Consider the following 21682-nt stretch of genomic DNA (forward strand, 5'->3'; position numbering starts at 1 on the left):
TGTCAATAAAACAGAGCTTTCTTATGTATGATCTTGCCAGGCATTTATACTTCATGATATTACCTCAAATTTGTAGAATACTAAAAAACTAAGTCCAAGGGTTCAATTGCACGAGGTTTCGGTTACCTGAGGGTTTAGTTGCACGCAGTTTCAGTTGTTCGGTGGTTCGTTTGATCAGTTGCCCGAAGCTCAGTTACACAGCGGTTCAGCTACACGGGGGTTCAGTTATATAAGGGTTTATCGAAACGGAGATTCAGCCGCAAGGGGGTTCAGTTAAATGGGTTCAGACTTCAGTTACACGCACACCTGAAAATATACCTTGTATCTTTACTGACGAATATTAATTTCAAGTGGAAGTACTTTTGTTCGGCAGTTTAATAAGCTTGATTTAAACCGGCAGTCTTGCCTACAATTCGGAAAATTTGAAAAATTGTGACATGGGGAACTTGTTAAGGTTGTTGGCTCCAGAAGATGGGTGTTTCTCGCCTCCTAAAAATGACCTCTTCTTAGATTTTGAGAGTGAGATTTTCTTTAAATAATTTTAATCAAGTTGGCCTTGAAAGAATCCTAGGACAACAATTCTGTAGGTCAGAGAAGCCCCACCCTAATTTTGATTAGATAGGCTAAACCTAGCCTATTTGAAATTTAAATTGCTTACGGCTCACTTAATCCTTGTGAAAAATTATATGGAAGGTTCGTCAATGTCTCTATAAAAGATGATTCTCAATAAGTGCAAGAGGCCATGTGTTTCTCACCCCCTGAAAATGACCTTTTAGTTTTGAAAGTGAGTAGGCCTAGCCTATTCTATTCTCTTATAATTGCCCAATCTTGCCCTAAAATAGTTCCAGTACATCAGTTTTGCAAAATACTTGTACCAAAACCTACTTAGTCTGGGGTAGTGATTCTAACTATGGGGTGTTGGCCCAGGATGGATCCAGGATTTTCTGAAGGGAGGGGGGCAGACATAATTGGCCACTTCAATAAACTTGCAGACAAAGAAATACCCACAATTAAAAGGGAACCTCAACAATTAGCCTAGGCTATGTGTAATAAGTTGGTAGCCAAAATGGTCATAAATTTAATCTAAAATCTGGTGAGGGTTCAAGTTCCAATAACCTAAATTTGTAATTAAAATGGTATAAAGATATTGATACAAAAATAGAAAGTTAAAAAAACACCCTGCCATAAAAAATAAAAAGCTGTTCACCATCTATAAGACAATATGATATTTAATGTATTCTGCATAATTTTTTGCCTTTGCATTTCTGACCACTATAGCAAGTGAGTTAAAGTTTTTATTGTAAAAAAAAGGTCTTGAACAATCTTTTGGGGTCATGCACTCTTTGTGACAATTCATATAGGTCAAACCATTTAGCATGCCACCTAACTTTGTGGCATTGTGTAGTAACATATGATAATGATGAATACTAGGAAATGAATACAAAGACAACTTGTATATTTGTAAACAATATATCAAACATTAAATACCAGTTCTTTTAGGGGGGTAACAAAAACAGAATGAAGAGATAGAAATTCATAGAAGACATTTAAAACAAGGGTTTTAAGTATAGACAATAAAGGGTAAAATTGGTGCAAACAGTATTACTGGCTTTCATATAAAGTGAATATACCACTTGATGCCCTTTTTTAATGCTGTTTTCAAATATAATAATTGCTTCTACCACAAATTCATATTTAAATACTTTTTGACTTCTTAAAAATGATCTATATATGGGTTCGCTACAAATCTGTAATAGTTTAGAAACAAATTTGGGCTATATATTTACACATCAGGGGTGGGGGGGGTGAGGTTAAAGCATAGCATATATTAAATATGTAAACTAACCATTGCTGTATTTTTTTGTTTTTTTTTATGTGTTTGTGCTGTTGCACCAAATTTGTTTCTAAACTATTACAGATTTGTAATGACCCCATATATAAGTCATTTTTAAGAGGTCAAAAAGTGCTTAAATCTGAATTTGCAGCAGAAGAAATTATTATATTTGTAAACAGCATTAAAAAAAGGATTGAGTGGTATATTCACTTTATATGAAAGCCAGTAATACTGTTTGCACCAATTTTACCCAATAAAGTTTTAACTAATCACTGTTTCTTTTTAAAAATAGTATTTTAATAAAAAGTGTCAACTTTGACAAAATCTTAAAAAATTTTCTAATCAAAATTTTACTTTTAATAACAACATTGTTGTAGAAATTTAATTGTTTATTAGGTTAATTTATAGCAAACAGTATTACTGGCTTTTGTATAAAGTGAATATACCACTTGATGCCTTTTTTTATGCTCTTTACAAATATAATAATTGCTTCTATCAGAAATTCAGATTTAAGCACTTTTTGACCTCTTAAAAATGACCTAAATACAGGGTATAAAAAAGGCTAAGAAAATTGGTCTCAAACCTTAAACACCTTATAACATTGATCTCAAACTCACTGTGTATTATAGATCCATTTTTTTCAATGTTATATAATCCACAAGTGCTGATTTTCCAATATTAATTTTTCCAATTTTATGACATTTCCTTCTTCCTTGACATCAAATTTGAATAAATGCATGCCTTTTTGGTCAAAAATATGAAAGCTGGCTATTACAAATGCCAGTTATACTGTTTGCTATAAATTTAACTATATTAAATACAGCAATGGTTAGTTTACCTATTTAATATATGCTATGCTTTACCCCCACCTCCCTGATGTGCAAATATATAGCCCAAATTTGTTTCTAAACTATTACAGATTTGCAATTTCAAATATCCTATTATTTTGTAAAAAAAAGAAAACGCATGCTTTAATTGGAATTTCGGCAACAAGGAAGAAGAAAACGCCATAACATTGGTAAAATTTATTTATCCAATTTAATTGTGGAAAATCAGTGCTTGTGGATAATATAAAATTAAAAAGATGGATTTATAATGAAACAGTAAGTTTGAGTCCAATGTTATAAAGTTTGAGACCAATGTTTTAAGCCTTTTTTATACCCCATATTTAGGTCATTTTTGAGAGGTCAAAAAGTGCTTAAATCTGAATTTCCGGTAGAAGCAATTATTATATTTGTAAAGAGCATAAAAAAAGGCATTGAGTGGTATATTCACTTTATATGAAAGCCAGTAATACTGTTTGCTATAAATTTACCATTTATTATAACCCAAGCACCTATAAAAGACAAAGAAATATGTACAAGCAAGCAACCAATCACTCATGCAAAGAAGAACCAATAAAGGTACACATAAATAAGACACTAATACAAGCAAAGCAAGGTGAGTATTCTACATCTCCTCTTCTATGTAAGATACTACTTCAAAGATCCAAGGGAATGACAGGTTTGACTAACCAACCAGAATGAGTGGTGTATCTGGTATCTCTTGACATCTGGGTAGAGACATCCTCTCTGCTCTGTGGAGGTATGGTAATAGGCCCTGGAGTTCTAAGGGCAAGAGGAGACATGAATGCTTACTCTGGAGATGACAGATCCAAGAGTGCCCATGGTGAAGTTGGGTTTCCAAATGGCAAGATGTTTCCAGCTCCAAATGATGGACCATCAAAGGTGGGTCTTGCTGAAAATTGAAGAGTATTATCTGTTTTGGTCCCTAGAGGATCATCATTTGGGGCCTGATGTGTTGTTGGTTCCTCTGGTAAGTTGAGCCATTTTGAGTCTTCACCAGATATGAGCAGGGAGCATCTCTAAAAACTTTGATTAGCAATGCTCTTTCCCACCTCTTTTTGTCACTAAGTTTTACCCAAACTGGTTGCCCTTCCTTCAATGCAGTCAATGATTTTGCTGTTCAGTCAGATTTCTGAAATCCTTATTTCTTTTGTTGGTTGAATTCAAACAACAAGTAAGGCACTATTTTTGGTTCAAGGGTTGTGATGAAGTCACTGTTAGTATGTAACAAAGCTGGTGACTCATCAGCAATTCTGCAGGTGAGTGGTGATCATCATCAGTTGGTGTGTTTTGATATTCAAGGATTGCTAAGTATGGATCCAATTTGTCCTCTAGTGCCTTTGACACAAGCTTTTTGGCAGTTTAGACTGTCTTTTCAACAAGTACATTTGCTTGTGGGTATTTTGGACTGCTCATTTTGTGGCTAAAGTCCTATAATTTGGCAAATTGATCAAATTCTGATGACAGAAAATTCAGAGCATTATCAGATGTGAGTAGTTTTGGTATTCCATGGCGACTAAATTGGCTCTTTAGTTTCACATTGAAAGCTGATGATGTCAATGAGTTGAGCTTAAAGAATTGGCTATAGTAGTCAACAGTGATAAGATATTGGTAATTTTGCCTGTCAATGGCAATGTGTTCTCATGGCAGCTGTGGGATCTCTGAGTATATAAGCAGCTCTTGTTGCTGCCTGTCATGAAAGGCATTGCAAGCATCACCCTGTGATATATAGGAAGCAATATCTTTTGTGATACCAGGCAAGAATATGACAGTCCTAGTGCACTGCTTGGTTTCGGTGATGCCAAGATGTGATACATGTAGTTGTTGTAGGATATCATGCTGCATGGATGGGGCACTACATCTCTTTTCCTCCTCAAGATTATGCTTTGGTTGACTACAAGTTCGTCTCTGTGGTTCCAGAAAGCAGCGTTCAGACTCGCCTATAAATTCCTATATTCTAATGCACTCCTATAAAATGCCTATATTTTGGCTAAAATCCTATTATTCCTATATTTTCGGCTGAAGAGCACTAACAACATTGCTCATGATTTGCAATTTTCACTTCTCTTTAAGTAAGCCAAGATGTGCTTTTCTTTTTGCTTTTGACTTTGTTGTAGACTCTGCTGTCTTTTGGTGTAGATTGATAATTAATTACAACTGTTTGAACTTAACTAATATTAATTACTGAGCTGTTTGAACTTAACTAATGTCTTAATTACTAAGCTGTTTGAACTTAACTAATGTTTTGTATTGGGCTTAGTAAGCTGCTTCTGCCTGGGCTATGCTGTTGTGTTGACTTAATAGCCTATGTTCTGCTTTTTGTCATGTTGGGCCTGTCCAAAATGAGCAGAGATCAGTATACAGGCTAGCAGTATCTGCTTAATGAGATTGGAGTTCTTGCAGCTTATGCGTTTCCTGCCTGAATGCTATTCAAAGGAGGATGCAAATACAGCCCAGTTCTGGACATATGTATATTTTTTCTTTTTATGGTCTTTTAATCTTGGGATGCCATTTTGCAGGTGATGCTTGGTTAAGTATGGGGCCCACCAAGTTTAAAAGTTCATGGCTTGCTAAGAGGGATTGCAGTGGTAGAAAGATTGGCGAATGGTTGTTGGTGTTTGGGGTTTGACACGTTTGACTAATAGGTCATATGCGTTCATATCACTCAGTTTTTCTGTGCCTTCTGTAATCACTAGCTTGCCTGGGTGTCACTTCAGTCAGTATTTACTGAACCAGAACAGTATCACTTAACTTGCTAATGGAGGGAGGTCATTTGCCTGCAGCAACTGCCTGCGTTGAAAAACAGGAATCAAAATACTGCAACTATGCATTGTCAAACAGCAATTAAAATACATGTACAACACAATAATAGAAATGCCGATAAAATATATCTAAAATGATAAATAGGTCAATTCTAAAAATCCTATTAAATAGGTGATACAAAAAAAAAAAAAAAAAAAAAAAAAAAAAAAAAAAAAAAAAAAAAAAAAAAAAAAAAAAAAAAGGGAATGAACCAAACCAGTAGTCTTAATAAATCTACCTAATAGGTTTGTGCTTAGTTTTTTAGCCCAAGGAGGAGATGTGTGATGTCCCAGAATAGAACACATTGTGAATGCATTAAATGCCTTCTCACAGCAATTTCTTAGTACTTCTCTCTCTTTTTCATATTTTCTACAGTTAAAGATGATGTGACGTATATCTTCATACACTCCACATGTGTCACAGTTGGGGGATGGAGCCATTTTCCACTGGAATAGTGTTGATTTTGTCTTTGCATGGCCACATCTAAGACGAAATAGGCAGGTAGAAAGGATGCAAGAAGTGAGGTACATTTCTTTTGAAGGATGCTTATAATCATTGGCGAATGGTGTAAGACTGGGAACAACCAGTGCTCGTTCTTTTGCAAACTCTGCTTGAAAAATTTTGCTTGCACAGCTGGGATTGCTCAGGGGTAAACCAACATATGTGATCTGCAGAACACAAAGCCGCAGTTACTGCTTAACTGCATCCACTATAGCTTCACCTGATGGACAATCTCGAGTTGATGAAACAACCAAGGATAAACCGTTAGTTGGTACAAACATGTTTTGTGAGCGTGATGCCGCTTATAAAGCTGAGTTAATATGGGCACTTCAGATGGTACAGAGTTCCATGTCTGCTAACTCTTCAGACCATATTGTTGCAACCTTCCATGTGATGTTCCCCGTTAAGATCTCTGACGAAATGCCCCTATGTGCAAAGAGACTCATGTATCTGATCACTAATGCGCTGCATCCTTACTGTAAGCAAATGCTTGTGAAGGACATTCAGTCATATCCTGTACTAGAATATCACGAGACAACCAACAACGCTGGTATGAATACGTGTTCGATATTGGTCCTCATATGGAAACGAAATCCAGAGCAGACTTTTATGCACAAGTTTTATGGGCCATGCGACAAGTGATGATCTCTGTAGGAAGATTATGTCAGCCATTGAGCAGAATCAGCTGCCACTTGAAAAACTGGTAACGCTTGGAAGTGATGGACCAAACGTCAACAAAAGCGTTTGGAACAATTTCAATGCCAAAAAAAAGAAAGTGACGGGAAAGGGAATGTTGAATATTGCTACTTGAAACATCCATATAATCCATAACGCTTCCTTGAAAGGTCTTCAGGTGTTTGGAGAAGAAAGTTCCGACTTTGTTATTCTTGTGCATTCATTTTTTGACGGCTGGCCTTCATGTTGTGAAGACTATTAAAAGTGCCAAATGAAAGTAAGAGTGCCAGAGAATGCTTTCTCATAGCATATCCTAAGCCGCTGGCTGACGATCGGACGTGCCCTTGCTAGAATCATGCAGCAGTTGCCGGCAATCTTAGAGTACTTCCTGAACTTCATGCCGAGAGAGAATAAACCGAAGAAACTTCCGTCCACTCCCAAATTTCTGAAGATTGTGGCTTATATCAGAAGTGCTACCATGAAGGCCCAACTCGAGTTTGTTCTAGCCTTAGCAGAACTGTTCATAAGTTTCACCCAACTGTTCCAGAAAGAAGAGCCTCTCATTCATGTTCTGAACTCAGAGATCAAAAGACTAGTTGTGACGCTTTGCGGATGGGTCTGTACTCCAGATTTCGTGACCGAGATTGAAAATTTCTCACCAGAAATGTTGAACCTTGCTGAAAAAATTTCAGAAAAGCCCATAGTTTCAGAAAATGTGGAACGAGCTTTCCGTGAGAAAGCAACACTGAAAGACAAGGCCATTTTCTATGTCAATGTACAAAAACATTTTATTGCGGGCATTCGCCTTGTTTTGAACAAATGTCCTCTGGAAAAGGATGGTTTTCTAGAGGGTTTACGCTTTTTGAGTCCAATGAACATGAAGGATTCAAGAAGCATTGCAGACATAGCGGCTGTGGCACGCGAGATTGCGATTGGAGCAAGCTCAGACGTTGCCCAGGCTGAGTGGCTGCTTTTGCGAACGGAAACTGGACCCCGTGAGGACATTACTCGGATCGATCATTTTTGGAGCCATTACTTTGGACTGGTGAATGATCATGGGGACAGCACGTACCCCGAACTTACCAAGCTTATCAAAGCGATGCTGACGTTATCGCCTGGCAGCGCAGATGTTGAGCGTGGGCTCTCGCGTTCTGGTAGGATTCTTGGTGAAGACCAGGCATTAATGTCTGAACGCGTTCTGGATGCAAGACTCATGGTACATGACATGTTGAGACTTTATGGAGGAAAACCAGAACAGTTTGTTATTACAAAAGAACTGTTAAATCTTGCACGTTCTGCACGGTCTCGGTATCAACAGTATCTGCATGAAAAGAAAAAAGAAGAGCTATCCAAGAAAGGAGCTTTTGAAGAGGACAACAAGTGGAAGCTGCAGGAGGTCCACGACAAATAGAAAGGAATAGAAGACCTGGAAAGCGAAAAGAAAAACTTAGAGCAAAGAGAACAGTAGCTGATGCTCTACTTCAAAAAGTGAACGATAGAATGAAGAAGGCTGCTGAGTCCAAGAGTTCTATAGACATTGCCCTAGCTGTTTCTTTGCTCAAAGGAGCTGTGAAGTCCAGAACAAGTGAAAGAGAGCAGATGATGGAATCTGTGAGAATAGAGCAGTCTCTTGCAAAGAGAAATTCTCACCTCATATCGAAACTGATGCCCAAGAAGCAGCAAGAGTGATTCCAGGCATTTTACCTGGACCAGTCAATCGTTGGCACAGTATGTGTATCTGATTAAAAAAAAAATATGCAGAAACTCGGGAAATGACGAATTTACGTGACCAGGTATCCCACGCCATCTACCACCGATCTGATCCCGAAGACTTCCGAATCCTATATTTGGGCCCGGGAAATCCTATATAAATAGGACAGATTCTATAATTTGAAACGAACCGACCTGTCCGAACCCTGAGAAAGTCAAACAGCTGGATTCACACTGTCAGCAAGATAGGGGCCATCCATCAAGTATAGTCTGGCTTAATTCAGTACAGGTTGCCTTCCTGATTTTTTCCATTTTCCTGTCATATATTGGTAAGTTATTCAAGAGTGTATGGACAAAGAACTCTGCTTGTTTCTTGTTTTCATTGTCAAGGTCAGGTGTGTGCAACCTTGACAGATTGTCAGCCACAGGAATTTCAGAACCTGGTCTGTATACAAATTTCAAACTATATGGCTGTATTGATAGTATCATCTGCTGTAGCTGCGGCAGTGCTTTGGATATTGGTTTTACAAGGATGCTTTCTAAAGGTTTGTGGTCTGTTGTTACTGTTATGGTTCTGCCATATATATATATACTGGTGGAAATGCTTGCATCCAAACACAACTGCAAGCAGTTCCTTCTCTATCTGTGAATACTGCTGCTCGGTTTCACTCATTGAATGTGAGCCAAAAGCAACAACATTATTGTCAACTGCTACTACTGCACCTAGACCATGCTTTGATGCATCTACTTTTATCTCTATGTTTTTGCACTTTGGGTCAAAGTATGCTAAGTTGCTGCAAAGTGCTGATTTTATCTTTACAAGTCCCTTTTCATGAACTGGTTTCCATTTAAATACAAAATGCATGCTAGCTCTCTTAGGCTTTTGTTTAATGAGGACAAGTTTGGTATGTACCTTGACAAGTAGTTCAGCATGCCTAGAAGTTTTGAAGCTGCTTGCTGTTTTCAGGCAGTGGCATTTCTGTAATAGCCTGAGTTTTTTCAGTATCAGGCTTTATTTCATGCAAGGTCAGAAGATGCCCAAAGTATGGGATACTCTTTGCACCAAACACACATTCCTCTTGGTTAAACTTCACATTTTTCTCATGCACACGTTCCAGCACTGCTTTGAGTCTTTCATAGTGTTCACTGTCGTCAGCACCAAAAATGACTATGTCATCAACTATTAGGCCCAGATTGGGGTTTTCAAAAGCCTCTTCCATTTTTCTCTGAAAATCGTCTTGTGCTGAGTTGAGGCCAAAGGGGTACCTTTTGAATTTGTAACAACCATAGATGGTGTTAAAAGTTGTCAAGTCAGATGATTTGTCATCAACCATCATTGACCAGAATCCACTAGTAGCATCAAGTTTGGAGAAAATCTTAGCTCCAGCACACCTCTGGGTGATGCTCTTGAACATTGGGATTGGATAATGTGGTTCTTGTTCAGGTCCACAGGGTCGAGACATATCCTTAGGTTCCCATTTGCTTTCTCCACTATTACAACATAATTAACCCAGTCAGTAGGCTTTGTAACTTTCTCAATGATTTTCATCTGTTCCAGGTGATTGAGCTCAGCCTTTATTCTCTTCTCCAATGCAAATGGTACACATTTTGGGGGTTGAACTGTAGGAATCGCTCCTTCCTTCAGCGTCAGCTTACACATGCCAGGAATGTGGCCAATACCCTCAAAGACATCAGCATATTAGTTTATCATGATCTTGATTTGATCAGGGGTAGGTTGCATTGTTAGCACATCAAATATGAATTTGACAGGACCAAGATCAACACTGGTTTGCCTACTAATTATTGGCACTTTCTGAGTGTTGTTCACAAAGAATTTGTGTTTCTGTCCAGGCCTATCTTTGTATTGTATTTCAGCTTCACACACTCCATATACGTTCAATTTCCCATTGGTGTAGCTTGCCAGGATACTGTTGGTTTTGTTTAGTGTGGGACAGGGACATAATCTCTCATATTCTTTAATGGAAGTATATTGGCATCCGGCATCTGCTCCTGTATCAAGCTTGAAGCTGATGTACTTCTTTTGTGTACTGAAGTACATATCAATGTGATGGTCTTTGGTTTGTTTCATTGAATGAATTGAATCAATGTACAACTCACTTCCAGAGCTAGGGGAGAAGTCTAATGCATGTGTAGCCTGAGAACCAGAGCTTGTTCCTGCAATTTCTGGCTGGTGAACTGTTTTACTCTTGCAAACTCTAGCATAGTGGTTGATCTTACCGCAATTGGAGCATGTTTTTCCCTTTGCGGGGCACTTGTGTCCATGGAAATATTGTCCACCACACATATAACATTCAAGATATTTGTTTACTGCATTGACTTCTTGTCTGATAGCTGTCTGTACTCAGCTTCATTCATAGTTAGTAGTTGTGCTTGGGTTTCTTCCATTGCTTGGTTTGTGTTAATGGCAGTAGTGAGAGTGAGTGTTGATTAATTAATTTTGCATGCTGCTTAAATCTATTCCATACATGTTTCAAGTTTTGGGAACTCCTGTTGATTGTTGGTGTTGAGCAACGAACTGAATCCAACTTTACTTGGTTACTTCTGACACCATTTAGAAGTTTAATTGTTTATCATAACCCCAGCACCTATAAAAGAAAAAGCAATATGTACAAGCAAGCAAGAAATCACTCACGCAAGGAAGAATCAATAAAGGCACACTGTAAATAAGACACTAATGCAAGCAAAGCAAGGCGAGTATTCTACAATTGTGCATCTTTTTACTTTTTAAAGTTGAATATATTTTGCTTAAATTACAGAATCAGTAATTGTATAAGAAAATATCTATTCCTCTATTTCTACTCCCATCATATCTGTTTACTACATGATTGATGTCTACCTTGATATTTTGGTGAACGTCTATAAAGACCAGTCCTGTCAGCTTAGAGCTCTTCATTGGTAGTTCCTCTTTTATTCATCCTAAAATATTTGAATAAAGACCAAAATCATCAGAAAAATAGGAATTCTATTAAAGATGTATGTAGGTATGTGCATCAAACTAAGTATATGAGTCAAAATACAAATAATTATGTGTTTATTATCTTTGTATTTGATAGGTATAGGTGGGTGATCTAAATTCTCAGGGTTTCAAGATGTGGAGATTTCTAGTTAATTTTGTTTTTAATTTTGATATTTTCAGATTTTCAATTCAAATGTTTAAATCTTGATAGGTCTGTTGAGCACAAAAATACAAATCTGAAATTTGACTCAGATTTAGGAAATTAACTCAGATTAGGTAAGAGAATTGTTCTGTAAAAATTCTGACTTATAAACAACTCATCATGGAAACATGATTGATGGCATGTATCAAAATAAGTATAAAAATCCTCAGCAGTTTGGAAAATTTTATGGACAAACATATTCAACCCCTATACAAAAACATAACTATAGTTTGTGACTCGTTGGTATTGAGAAGGTGAGAAATTCTGAAGTACTAGAAACAATTGCAGTTGCATTCTGTTTCTGTGGTTAATTCAAGTTGTGTAACTTTCCCTTTTTTATCATTTTTTTTTTATTTTTAAATGTTTGAAAATAAATCAATTCCATCCCATGATCAAAACTGAGAATTCAGAGACCAATCTATTCCTGCTGGAAAGAAATAAATAAACACATAATTATTTGCCTTCTTTTATAAACAATTTTTCAAAAATCTATTCTTCTTAAATTATTACTGCAACATTTGAAGGAGTATTTTGCCTCAGATACTTATTTTTAAGCATATACTTACACAAACCTTTATTGAAGTCTGAGGATTATGGCCTTTATTTTAATGGTTTTGGATGAATAGGAGTGGTTTGTCATACAATATAGAGTTTTAATTAGATTTAAATAGGTTATAAAGTGGCCATCATTTGCTAGATTTACTTTCTATTATACAAATCCCCTTAAAAACAATAACATTGTAAAACCACCCTGCTTCACAAAAAGGCAAACTTAAAAAACCAAAACAGACAGCCAAAAAAGTTATGATGTCAATTTCTTTGCCTCAGTGCTATAGCAAGACTAAAAAAAAATTTTGACTGTAAAAAGAATTAAATATTTTGCTTTTTAGCCCTGTTGTGACAGCACAATCTTGAAATATCATTTTGACAGCCTAAAGAAATTACTATTTTAAATTTCCCCTCATTGTTACTAGGAAATGAAGATTTTTGCCTCCAGTTGGCTGTGGTGGTAAAACAAACACATTAAACCCATTAAATCCACATGCTGTAAATACTTGTGTGGCTGACTCACAAAGTAAATAAAACCTAGTTTCAAGCTTGTTTGCAAAAAGAAACAGTCTTAATAATTAAAAACTTTATTTTGGTGGATCAAGGGCAGGATGTGTAACCCTTTGACCGACTAGGTATTTGTTTTGTTTTGTCACAAGCTGTCTAAAATGCATGTTACTGCATATAGCAAGATTCTGGTGATTGCATATTGTTTCTTTGTCATTATTAGAGAAGTGCATTCATTTTTTAGCTTTCTAAAATCCCCCCCCCCCCCCAACAAGACTTAAAATGCATAAAGTGGACAGGGTTTTGAAGCCAAGGGAAATGTTGGGGTTTGATAATACTGGGTTGGGGTTGGGATTTTGTGTTTTTGCAACAAGCATTGATGCTTACTGCTATTCGTAATAATAAATAAATAAATAACAACAATATGCAATCATCAGAATCTAGCTATATGCAGTAATTCAAAAAAATAAAAAAAAAAGCTTAAAAAACTAAAATATCCTGCCTTTGAACTTTTAACACCACAGATTCTTCCCTTGACTATCTGCAATTTCTGTTGAAAATGGGGTTGCAATGATAAAACGTCATGAAGAATAACATCAACTAACAATTCAACCAATCAGAATACAGACCTTGAACTGCTGCCTGTAGGGCTCATGGACTAATTTGTTTCACTCTATACGTAATTTTACTATAAGCAAAATAGGACGTTTGTTTTGTTCAAACAGATGACTAGTTTAAACTCAAAAGTGAAAGTGAACAATTTTGGATATTCACATTAATGGATGTGTAAGTTTTTTAATTATTTTTCGACTTCCTACTATACAGAAACTACCAGTGATAACTGGAATTAGTATTTAAAATATAACTTCATTCATATTGTGCAACCCCAACTTTTCCCTTGGCTTCAAAAAACCTGCCCACTTTATGCATTTTTAGTTTGCTGTATGGAGGAGAAGGGTCAACCAGAAATGGGTCTACTTTGCAGCATATTTTCTAGTTTAGACAGCTTGTGACAAAACTAAACAATTACTGCCAACTATACTTCAACCACTTGATTTTGAAAAAGAACGTTTTCCACATGAATGATATAACACTCAAATGCATTTAAAGAGCAAAAAAGACACATAATAGTATTGCAATGATGTTTTATATAATATTAAAGAAAGAGTTGTGTTAAGACAATATTTTTTATTAGTAGGCTATGAAATATACCTAGAAAGTCCTTTTGATGTTCAAAATAAAGCTCGTAAAAGTATAGAATAGCTTCTGGTAAATGGTTTAAGCCTTTCTCTATTTACTCCCTTTAGTTTCCAGATTTGACCTGATACTTTAAATAGGTCTAATAATTTTCCCACTATTGATCTCCTGATTGGTCCACATGTCTTTCTGCAATGATTCATATTACAAAGGTCCCTGAACTACAAACATATTGTATAGCAACTCTCATTTATATTTAATATGGCTCTTTACCTTTTGTTGACAAACTTTTTTTTCAGAAAATTTTATATTTCCTGTTAAAGACTACTTTCTTTTAAATTTGTTCCTTAATTTGAACTACCTTTCCTGAAAATTGCCAACTTTGATCAGAAGTAATTATGATGGTGTTTTCAAACAGGATGAAGCAATATCGGTTGATAAAAAGTGGCTAGACGAAATTAGTATAAAGTTTATAGGCTTTTAACATAATCTCTTGGCTCTAATAATGGAAGATTTATCTTTGAATAGCCTCTTTCCTATTTGTTTTTGGGTCTTTTCAATATAGAAACAACCATGAAGACAGAAGATTCTGTGAACACCCATCTCCTAGAATGATGTTGGTGTTATCTTTATTGTAGTTGAAGAAATTCTCTGTTTTTGTTTTTTTTTATTTCTGAAGGTGATACTGGCTTTAATTGATTTACTGGAACAGTTTAAGGTACATTTTAGGAAAATAAAAATGAGCTTTATTCATGCACGTTGTTTCTGCTTATAAGGTATGGGACATTTTTGTTTTCATGAACGAAATTATCCACTTTCATCAACTGGTCTTCTTTGTTTTTAATAGGTGCTGAGCCAACAATAGAGGAAGAAGCAGTGTACAATATTGTTAAAGCAGTTCTAGTCAGGTCAACTGTTGTGCTGGAAGAATTACAGTCATACAAAGGAGCTAGTAAGGAAATAAGAGATGTATGATTTCTTTTTATCTAATTGTAAATATGTTTTATTATGTGTCATTGTTTTACCATTTGTTGTTTGTATTGTGGAAAGGCAATGTGGTCTTTCTTGTTAGATCATCTAGTTTATGCTGATCATTTTACCACGTATCTTCTATACTATTAACTTAGGCTTAAAAATATGATAGTATATTTTATGTTTATTTATGTTTTGGCGATGATGGGTCTTAGATATAGAGTCAAAGCGTTTATTTAGAAAAATTTTCATTGTCATTGAATAATTCCTCTATGAATTATTGTTTTATGTTTAAAACACATATTTCATATTATATGAAATATGTTTGAACTGATATATATATATATATATATATATATATATATATATATATATATATATATATATATGGTTAAAACAAATACAAGTCTTTAATTTAATTTAGAAAATGATTTATCTCTTATTTGATTAAAAACAAGTTTGAAGATGATCTACCTATATTTCGACATGAATGGGCTTCTGAACAAACATTGTACAATCAAGGGGCTATAAAAACGCGTTGTTTACAACTATTCTATTAATGTGACTTATGCTTAAAAATCATCACAAAATTTAAAGTAAAAGTTGGTAAGTGAAATTAGGCAGTTTTACAGCAGAACAGCAGAAACGCATTTGGTGTTTTGCAATTGTAATTTATAACCTTGTTGTTTCAATTACTTTTGTCATTTTTTTTTTAATTTGCATAGCATCATACACAAAAGACTATCCTACTTGAGAAAACTACAATAAGAATGTCTATACTACAATACTACTACAGTCTTTGTAGACATAATACTGCAGTCAGAATAACTACATAATAGCTACAGTCAGAAGACATAATACTACTACTATACTACAATACAATACAACTACTATACTACTATTGAATGTCTATACTACAATAAGAATACAATAATACAATGTTTTCTGTTCCCCAGTATGACAAATAGGCTGAAGCTGTTAAGTAGATTGTTTGAACATTTAATGCATTGTTCTGAGGCCATGGTTGTTTTTGTCTGTATGAATTTTTCCCCAAACTCTGTAACCATTTTCCCCAAACTCTTGGTTTTTCATTAATTAGAAAGAAATTTCATCAACAAGAACTGAATTCACATTTTCAAAAGCAATATTAAAAAACAACCATGTAAAGCAGTAAAATATTTTATTTTGAATTTATACTTAATTTCTTAGCTCCTCTTGGCGTCAGAGCAAAGATAATGTATCCTGTTTGTATGTTAGTGGGCTGGGCTATTTTCAAACTTCTAATATAATCTTTATGATTGATAAACAAGAGTAAAGATTTAAGGAATAATATTTCAAAATTAAAAAAGATGGAAGAAAAGAGGAACAGTTTTTCCATTGTTTTTGTCAGTCTGGTCAAAGATGCAAAGATATAGCATAAGTAGAGAATGCATGGGAACAAACTAGTGCTTATATTTTGAACCAATTTCTGGCTATTTGAATTTTCTGCCTCTTTAATGCAAGCATGTCGTCAAACCTTAGGAAAAATTTCATAAATTGAAGAAAAATAATCTTTCATAATTTTTACTTTTTCTTTGTCAACAGGTTTTCTATTGTCTTAGGCACTAGAATCTCCTAAGACAAGCTAAATGTTTAGTCAGACTGGGTTTAATATCATGTCATCTGTTATTGTTTACTACAATGGGTCTCGACTTTGAGAAGAAAGGATCTGGGTCCAAAGTACTCTGTGTTATACTCCTTTGTTTCATACTAAACTATTTTTGTTTAAATGCTGACAAAAAGGAAATGGTTGCACAACTTAGGTTTTACAGGAGAGTGAGAAAACATAAGTTGTGGGTTTTAACTGGTCATCAAATAGGTTTCTGAATATGGAATTGAAAATGAAATAGTTACATGGTTTTACTAGTAGCTGCAACCTAGTAAAGAGCAACAACATCCTTCAGTGGCCAAAATACAAAGAATGGGTTCACAATTAGATTCAGCTGAATAGTAATATCAGTTAGATTTAACTGAATAGTAATTTTCAATTAGATCCAGCTGTACTGTAATTTCTAATTACAAGAAGACATTTCGAGCATCTCTAAAAGGAGTCTGAAATCCCCCAAAAGGTAAAACAACTAAAAATACTTTGTTGAAATGACGATTGTTGAATTCTTTTAACCAGAGGCTTACCAACCCCCACCTTGTACAACATGGAAAATCACATTTTTCCACTAGTAGCTCTGATTTGTCTCTTTGTTTTTTGTTTTCTCCAGAAGGGATTGTAATGGATCAGTTGCTGAAGAAGTGAGGAGAGGGCTCATTTTAAAAATAAATAAATATCGGAATGCACTTTTAAGTAACAAAATAGATAGTGCTGTTGTAAAGAACTGTTGATGCTATTTTGGGCGGCATAACGTTAGTTTTGACCCGAACAGGACTAAAATGCTACAGAATGATAATTTTGAGATAGCCCATCATTATACCATGGTCTAAAACCCTTCTACTAGATTTTTATAGTTTCTTATCTTGACAACCAATGAAAATAGTATTTTAGCATGGGTAGCACAAGTATGGTGTCTCCAGGGGATTTAAACGAGCTGAATTTGTATTGGGGATATCATCCAGAATTATCTGGTGTTAAGGGGATTTACAACAGTTTTTACCGAATCAAACGCTCTGGAAAAAGAACCAATGCAAAGAAAGTAAAGATTGACAACACAATAGGAGCTGTCAAAGACAATTTAAAGGAACTAGTTAGATTAAATCTGGTTTCTAAAACCCAAGAAATTCAGAAAACCTGCAGTACTCACCATGAAGGTTATGTTTCTGTTAGCAAAGAATGTGCTAATCCTGTCGCAGCCACGTTCCAAAATGACTCCAATGAAGAAATATTTTGGAAAGCTGATTCTGGACCAGTTCCTCGGGAGATATCTTCCAGAATTATCAAAGGGGGCCTTCTACAGTTGATACTAAATCAAAGAGCCAGGAAAAAAACAACCCAATTAGTAAAGAAAGTAAGAAATGATGACATTGGAGAAGCTGGCAAAGAAGTTTTCAAGACGGCTTTGGGCCAAAGGAAGATTAATTCAGGCACTGTCCTAAAATAGAGAAAATCCCAAAATAGGTATAAACTATAGAAACTGGATATTTTATTTATAGACAGAAATATCTACTCGCTAACTTTTTTCTTATAATATCACTTCAAGATCCTTCAAATAATTATTCTTATTTCTGACTATTTGTCGAGTTAGTAAAATCGCTGGTATTACTGGTCGTGGTTTGTTATTTACTAGGCTTTTGTTTCAAGAATGCCAATGGTTTCTGCAGCTGCACCTAGCAAAGAATATTCCGCGATATGTAGTAGCCGAAATAAAAAACAAAGAAAAAGGTGTTTTTAGGAAATTGTGGAGTGGCAAATATCTTTCATGTAAAACTGTTTTGAGAATAGAAATTTTCATTCAGGTTGTTAGCTTCGATAACAGTTCTCTGGAAATCTCGAAAATGAGTCAGAGATCCCTAAAAAACACATTTGAACAGCAACGAAAACATTGCTCTTTTGAATTAACGAATTAAGTTGTACTGCAGCAAAATGCTGTTTTTTCCCAGTTTTTTGTTGAAAAATATCAATACTCAACCAATATCTGTAGAAGACTACCAGTAAAGCCAGCTGTTCTTCATTTAAAAATCCAACTTAGCATGCTTTTTGTCATCTCATTCAACCCAATTTACTAAGTGTGGTATGCAGCTTGTAAAATTGCACATGCTTTTAGGAATAATTGTCAATTTCCAAGTCAGAAATGTTCATGCTATTTTTGTTAAATTAGGTTATTAGGCGTAGGATTATTTTGAGTTTTTGAATGCTAGATTAGTGTGTTTTTATTAATTTTTTATGTGATTGAGATTATTCTTTTACTTTCTTTTATGTAGGCAATAACTAACCCAATGCCTGATACTAGTCAAAAAGTCAAAGGAGCTCTTTTTCCTCTGGTTCAGAAGTTAAGGAGGTTTTATGATTTTTCGCTTGAAATAGGTGAGCTTATTTAAATTTTTATTTTTTCCCAAAAATCCGTATACTTTTATGAAATTAAAGGCCTTAAGTTCTTTTTATAATAGGCCTAGAAAAGATGATGAAAAACGTGGTTTTCGAAGGGCCCACGGCATCCTCTTATCTTGGATGTCATGGGTATTTCTAAAATCTTAAGTTGTAAAAATGTTGTATGCTTGGATTTTGCATGGAAAATTTCCAAGCAAAATCTCAATTTTTCTGCATAAGTTTTGTATTTCCTCAAACATTCAGGTATATTTAGCCAATTAATGTTGTTAAGAATTTTTTCATAATCTATATTTTCCCTATTTACACTCTTGACATATTAATTTAAGTGAACCGTGAGAATCTTTAAAGGCATGTTAGTTCTGTCTGTAGTTATGTCTGTAGTCAGTCTGCAATAATGGCTACAGACTGCTGCATTTTTGAACATATAAGAATATAATTATAACCAATACAGTTTTTATCATAAAATGGTCCATAAGTTAACATGACATTCATTGTATTCATAGGATGTTAACACAGCTAACTTTATTGATCATTTTGATGTACACAGAAGGCTGACAGGATCATTATAAGATACTAGGGTATATAGGAGTGCAGTTATTGATGTTAAAAGTAAAGATCACCATCTAGTAGTATCTAGGGTTAATTTAAAGCTGAAATTTCGGAATAATAGCTGCCTTCCGGGAAGTTATGATGTTGGTAGACTCCGGGATCAGAATTTGAGAGGAACTTCCCAGGAATAGCTGAATACTAAACTGGAGAGTTTAAAATGTGACAGGGTAGAAGATCGATGCAATAATTTGACGAAAATAATTTGTGAAGTTGCTGATGGTGTCTTAGGAAAGAAAGTTAGGAACACAGCTAGAAATATTAGTGAAAAGGCTTTATGTTTAAAAGAGAAGAGAAGGAGCTTGTACAAGATTTATCTGAGTGATAGATCACATGAAAATAAGAGGAATGTAATTTTAGTGGAGAAAGTATTAAAATATGAACTAAGGAGGTGTGAAGCTGTGGCCATGGATAAAATTGCCGGGTATCTAGAAGATGCAGATAATCGGCATGATAGTAAAATACTGTACTGCTATTTTCATAAATTTAGAGGGAGTAGTCAATCTGAACTTGTCCCAGTTAAAGATAGGAACGGGGCCACAATTAGTGGATAGGGTTACAGGAAAAGATTTAGAGGACAAAGCAAAAGTGGGATAGAGTTACAGGAAAAAATATAGAGGACAATGAAAAAGTTTGTGACACATTGCATGGGAAGGAAGATTTATTTTGTGAGTAATAATTAGCAACAGTACTAATAGGATAAAAGAAAATAATAAGGCCCCAGGTGCTGATAGTGTGGTAAGTTAATTTCTTAAATAGGGGATCTATGAGGTCAGAAATAAGTTACTGAAGATTATGAATATGATTTTTGAAAAAGCGGAAGTTCCTAGTGATTTTAGGGAAAACCTTTTTAAACCCCCTGTATAAAAATGGTGATGAGAGTGAGTGTTGTAATTATAGGGGCATTAGCCTGGTCTCAGAGGAAGAAAATTACTTAGCATGAAGATACTTTTCAGACTGGGAGATGCTGTAGACAAAGTTTTAGGAGAACAGTGCGATTTTAGGTAGGGTAGAGGATGTGTCAGCCAAATTTTCACCCTAAGGTTAATAATTGAGAAGTACCTAATTCACCAAACATCTCTTGCCCTCAGTTTTATAGATTATGAGCAAGCGTTCGATTCAGCTGATCGAAGAGCTTTAGCGAAGGTCTTATTCTTGTATGGCATAGCACACAAACACATCAAAGTGATAAGTGCTATGGACGAGAATAACACTGCTTTGGTTAAGGTAGGAAATGAGGCTAGTTGCTGGTTTTGTAACAAGTCAGAAGCTAAGAAGGTTGTGTTCTATTCCCGTTTATCATTTTGATGGACTTCGTCTTAAGGAGTAAAAGAAGGCAATGGGAGATATCCTGGAATCAAATGTGGAATAAAATCTTTCCTGGACTTCGATTATGCTGATGATTTAAGCATCCTTGACGAGAGTTTGAGTTAAATGAAGGAACTTTTAGAGGTTATGTAAGTTCAGGCTGCTAGAATAGGTTTGAAAGCTAATGCTAAAAAGACTAAGCTGCTTGGTTAGGCTAGGTAAGGCTAGCAATAAGTGAAGATGAAAAGGTGACGGTGGGTAACGACAAGATCAATCAAATAGCCAAGGCTCAGGGTGTTTTTCACAGTTGAAAAAAGTTTGGAAGAATGGGAAGAAAAGTCTGCGAATCAAGATTATAATATTGGAAGCTGCAGTGATGACATTGTTCAAATATTGTTCTGAATTGTAAGCGCTCCAAAAAACGGAAGAAGATTTGCCAGATGTTTTCCAGAGAAATTCGCCTGCAGATTGCTTTGGGTACCTGGCTGACTAAGTGTATTTCAAACAGTAGGATGTATGAAAAGTGTGGTTCAATCCCGCTTTCTAGGGCTATAGTGACAGAAAGGTTGAGTTTGCTAGGGCATGTTTTGCAGATGAAGGATGACAAATTGCCAAAGATTGTCCTTTTCGGCCAACCATTTAGGTCTAAACTGAAAGCAGGTCGTTTGCGATTGGAGTGGGAGGATGTTGTAAGTAAAAATTTATAAATAGGAACTTCCTGGAAGGGTGTAAAGAGGGAGGCTTTGAATAGATTAGAATGGAGGAGGAGTATGCGTAGCTGTATTGGCCTGAGGTGGTCGGAGCTGCGGTGAGTGACAGTAGTAGTAGTGGAATTGCCATTAAGCTCTAAGAAGCCATTGCTGCTAAAATGAAAAGCAAATTCATCATAAAATGAAATAAACAAAAGAAAAATAGGAATCAAGTGAGAGAACATATTCAAGTTACTCAATTGTCTTAAGCA

At 35.3% G+C, this 21682-nt stretch overlaps 1 protein-coding gene across 1 annotated transcript in view; it reads left to right on the top strand.

The window, feature by feature from the left end:
• Window positions 1–413: 413 nt before the first annotated feature.
• Window positions 414–21682, top strand: part of LOC136034727 (CYFIP-related Rac1 interactor B-like) — a 56404-nt gene continuing 35135 nt past the window's right edge. The window contains exons 1-3 of the mRNA XM_065716093.1: window positions 414–519; window positions 14647–14768; window positions 18681–18783. Of these exons, the coding sequence (XP_065572165.1) occupies window positions 438–519; window positions 14647–14768; window positions 18681–18783 (307 nt within the window). The 5' untranslated portion in view covers window positions 414–437. The remainder of the gene's footprint in view (window positions 520–14646; window positions 14769–18680; window positions 18784–21682) is intronic.

Source organism: Artemia franciscana, chromosome 13 (assembly GCF_032884065.1).
Source record: "Artemia franciscana chromosome 13, ASM3288406v1, whole genome shotgun sequence".
Classification (NCBI taxonomy): domain Eukaryota; kingdom Metazoa; phylum Arthropoda; class Branchiopoda; order Anostraca; family Artemiidae; genus Artemia; species Artemia franciscana.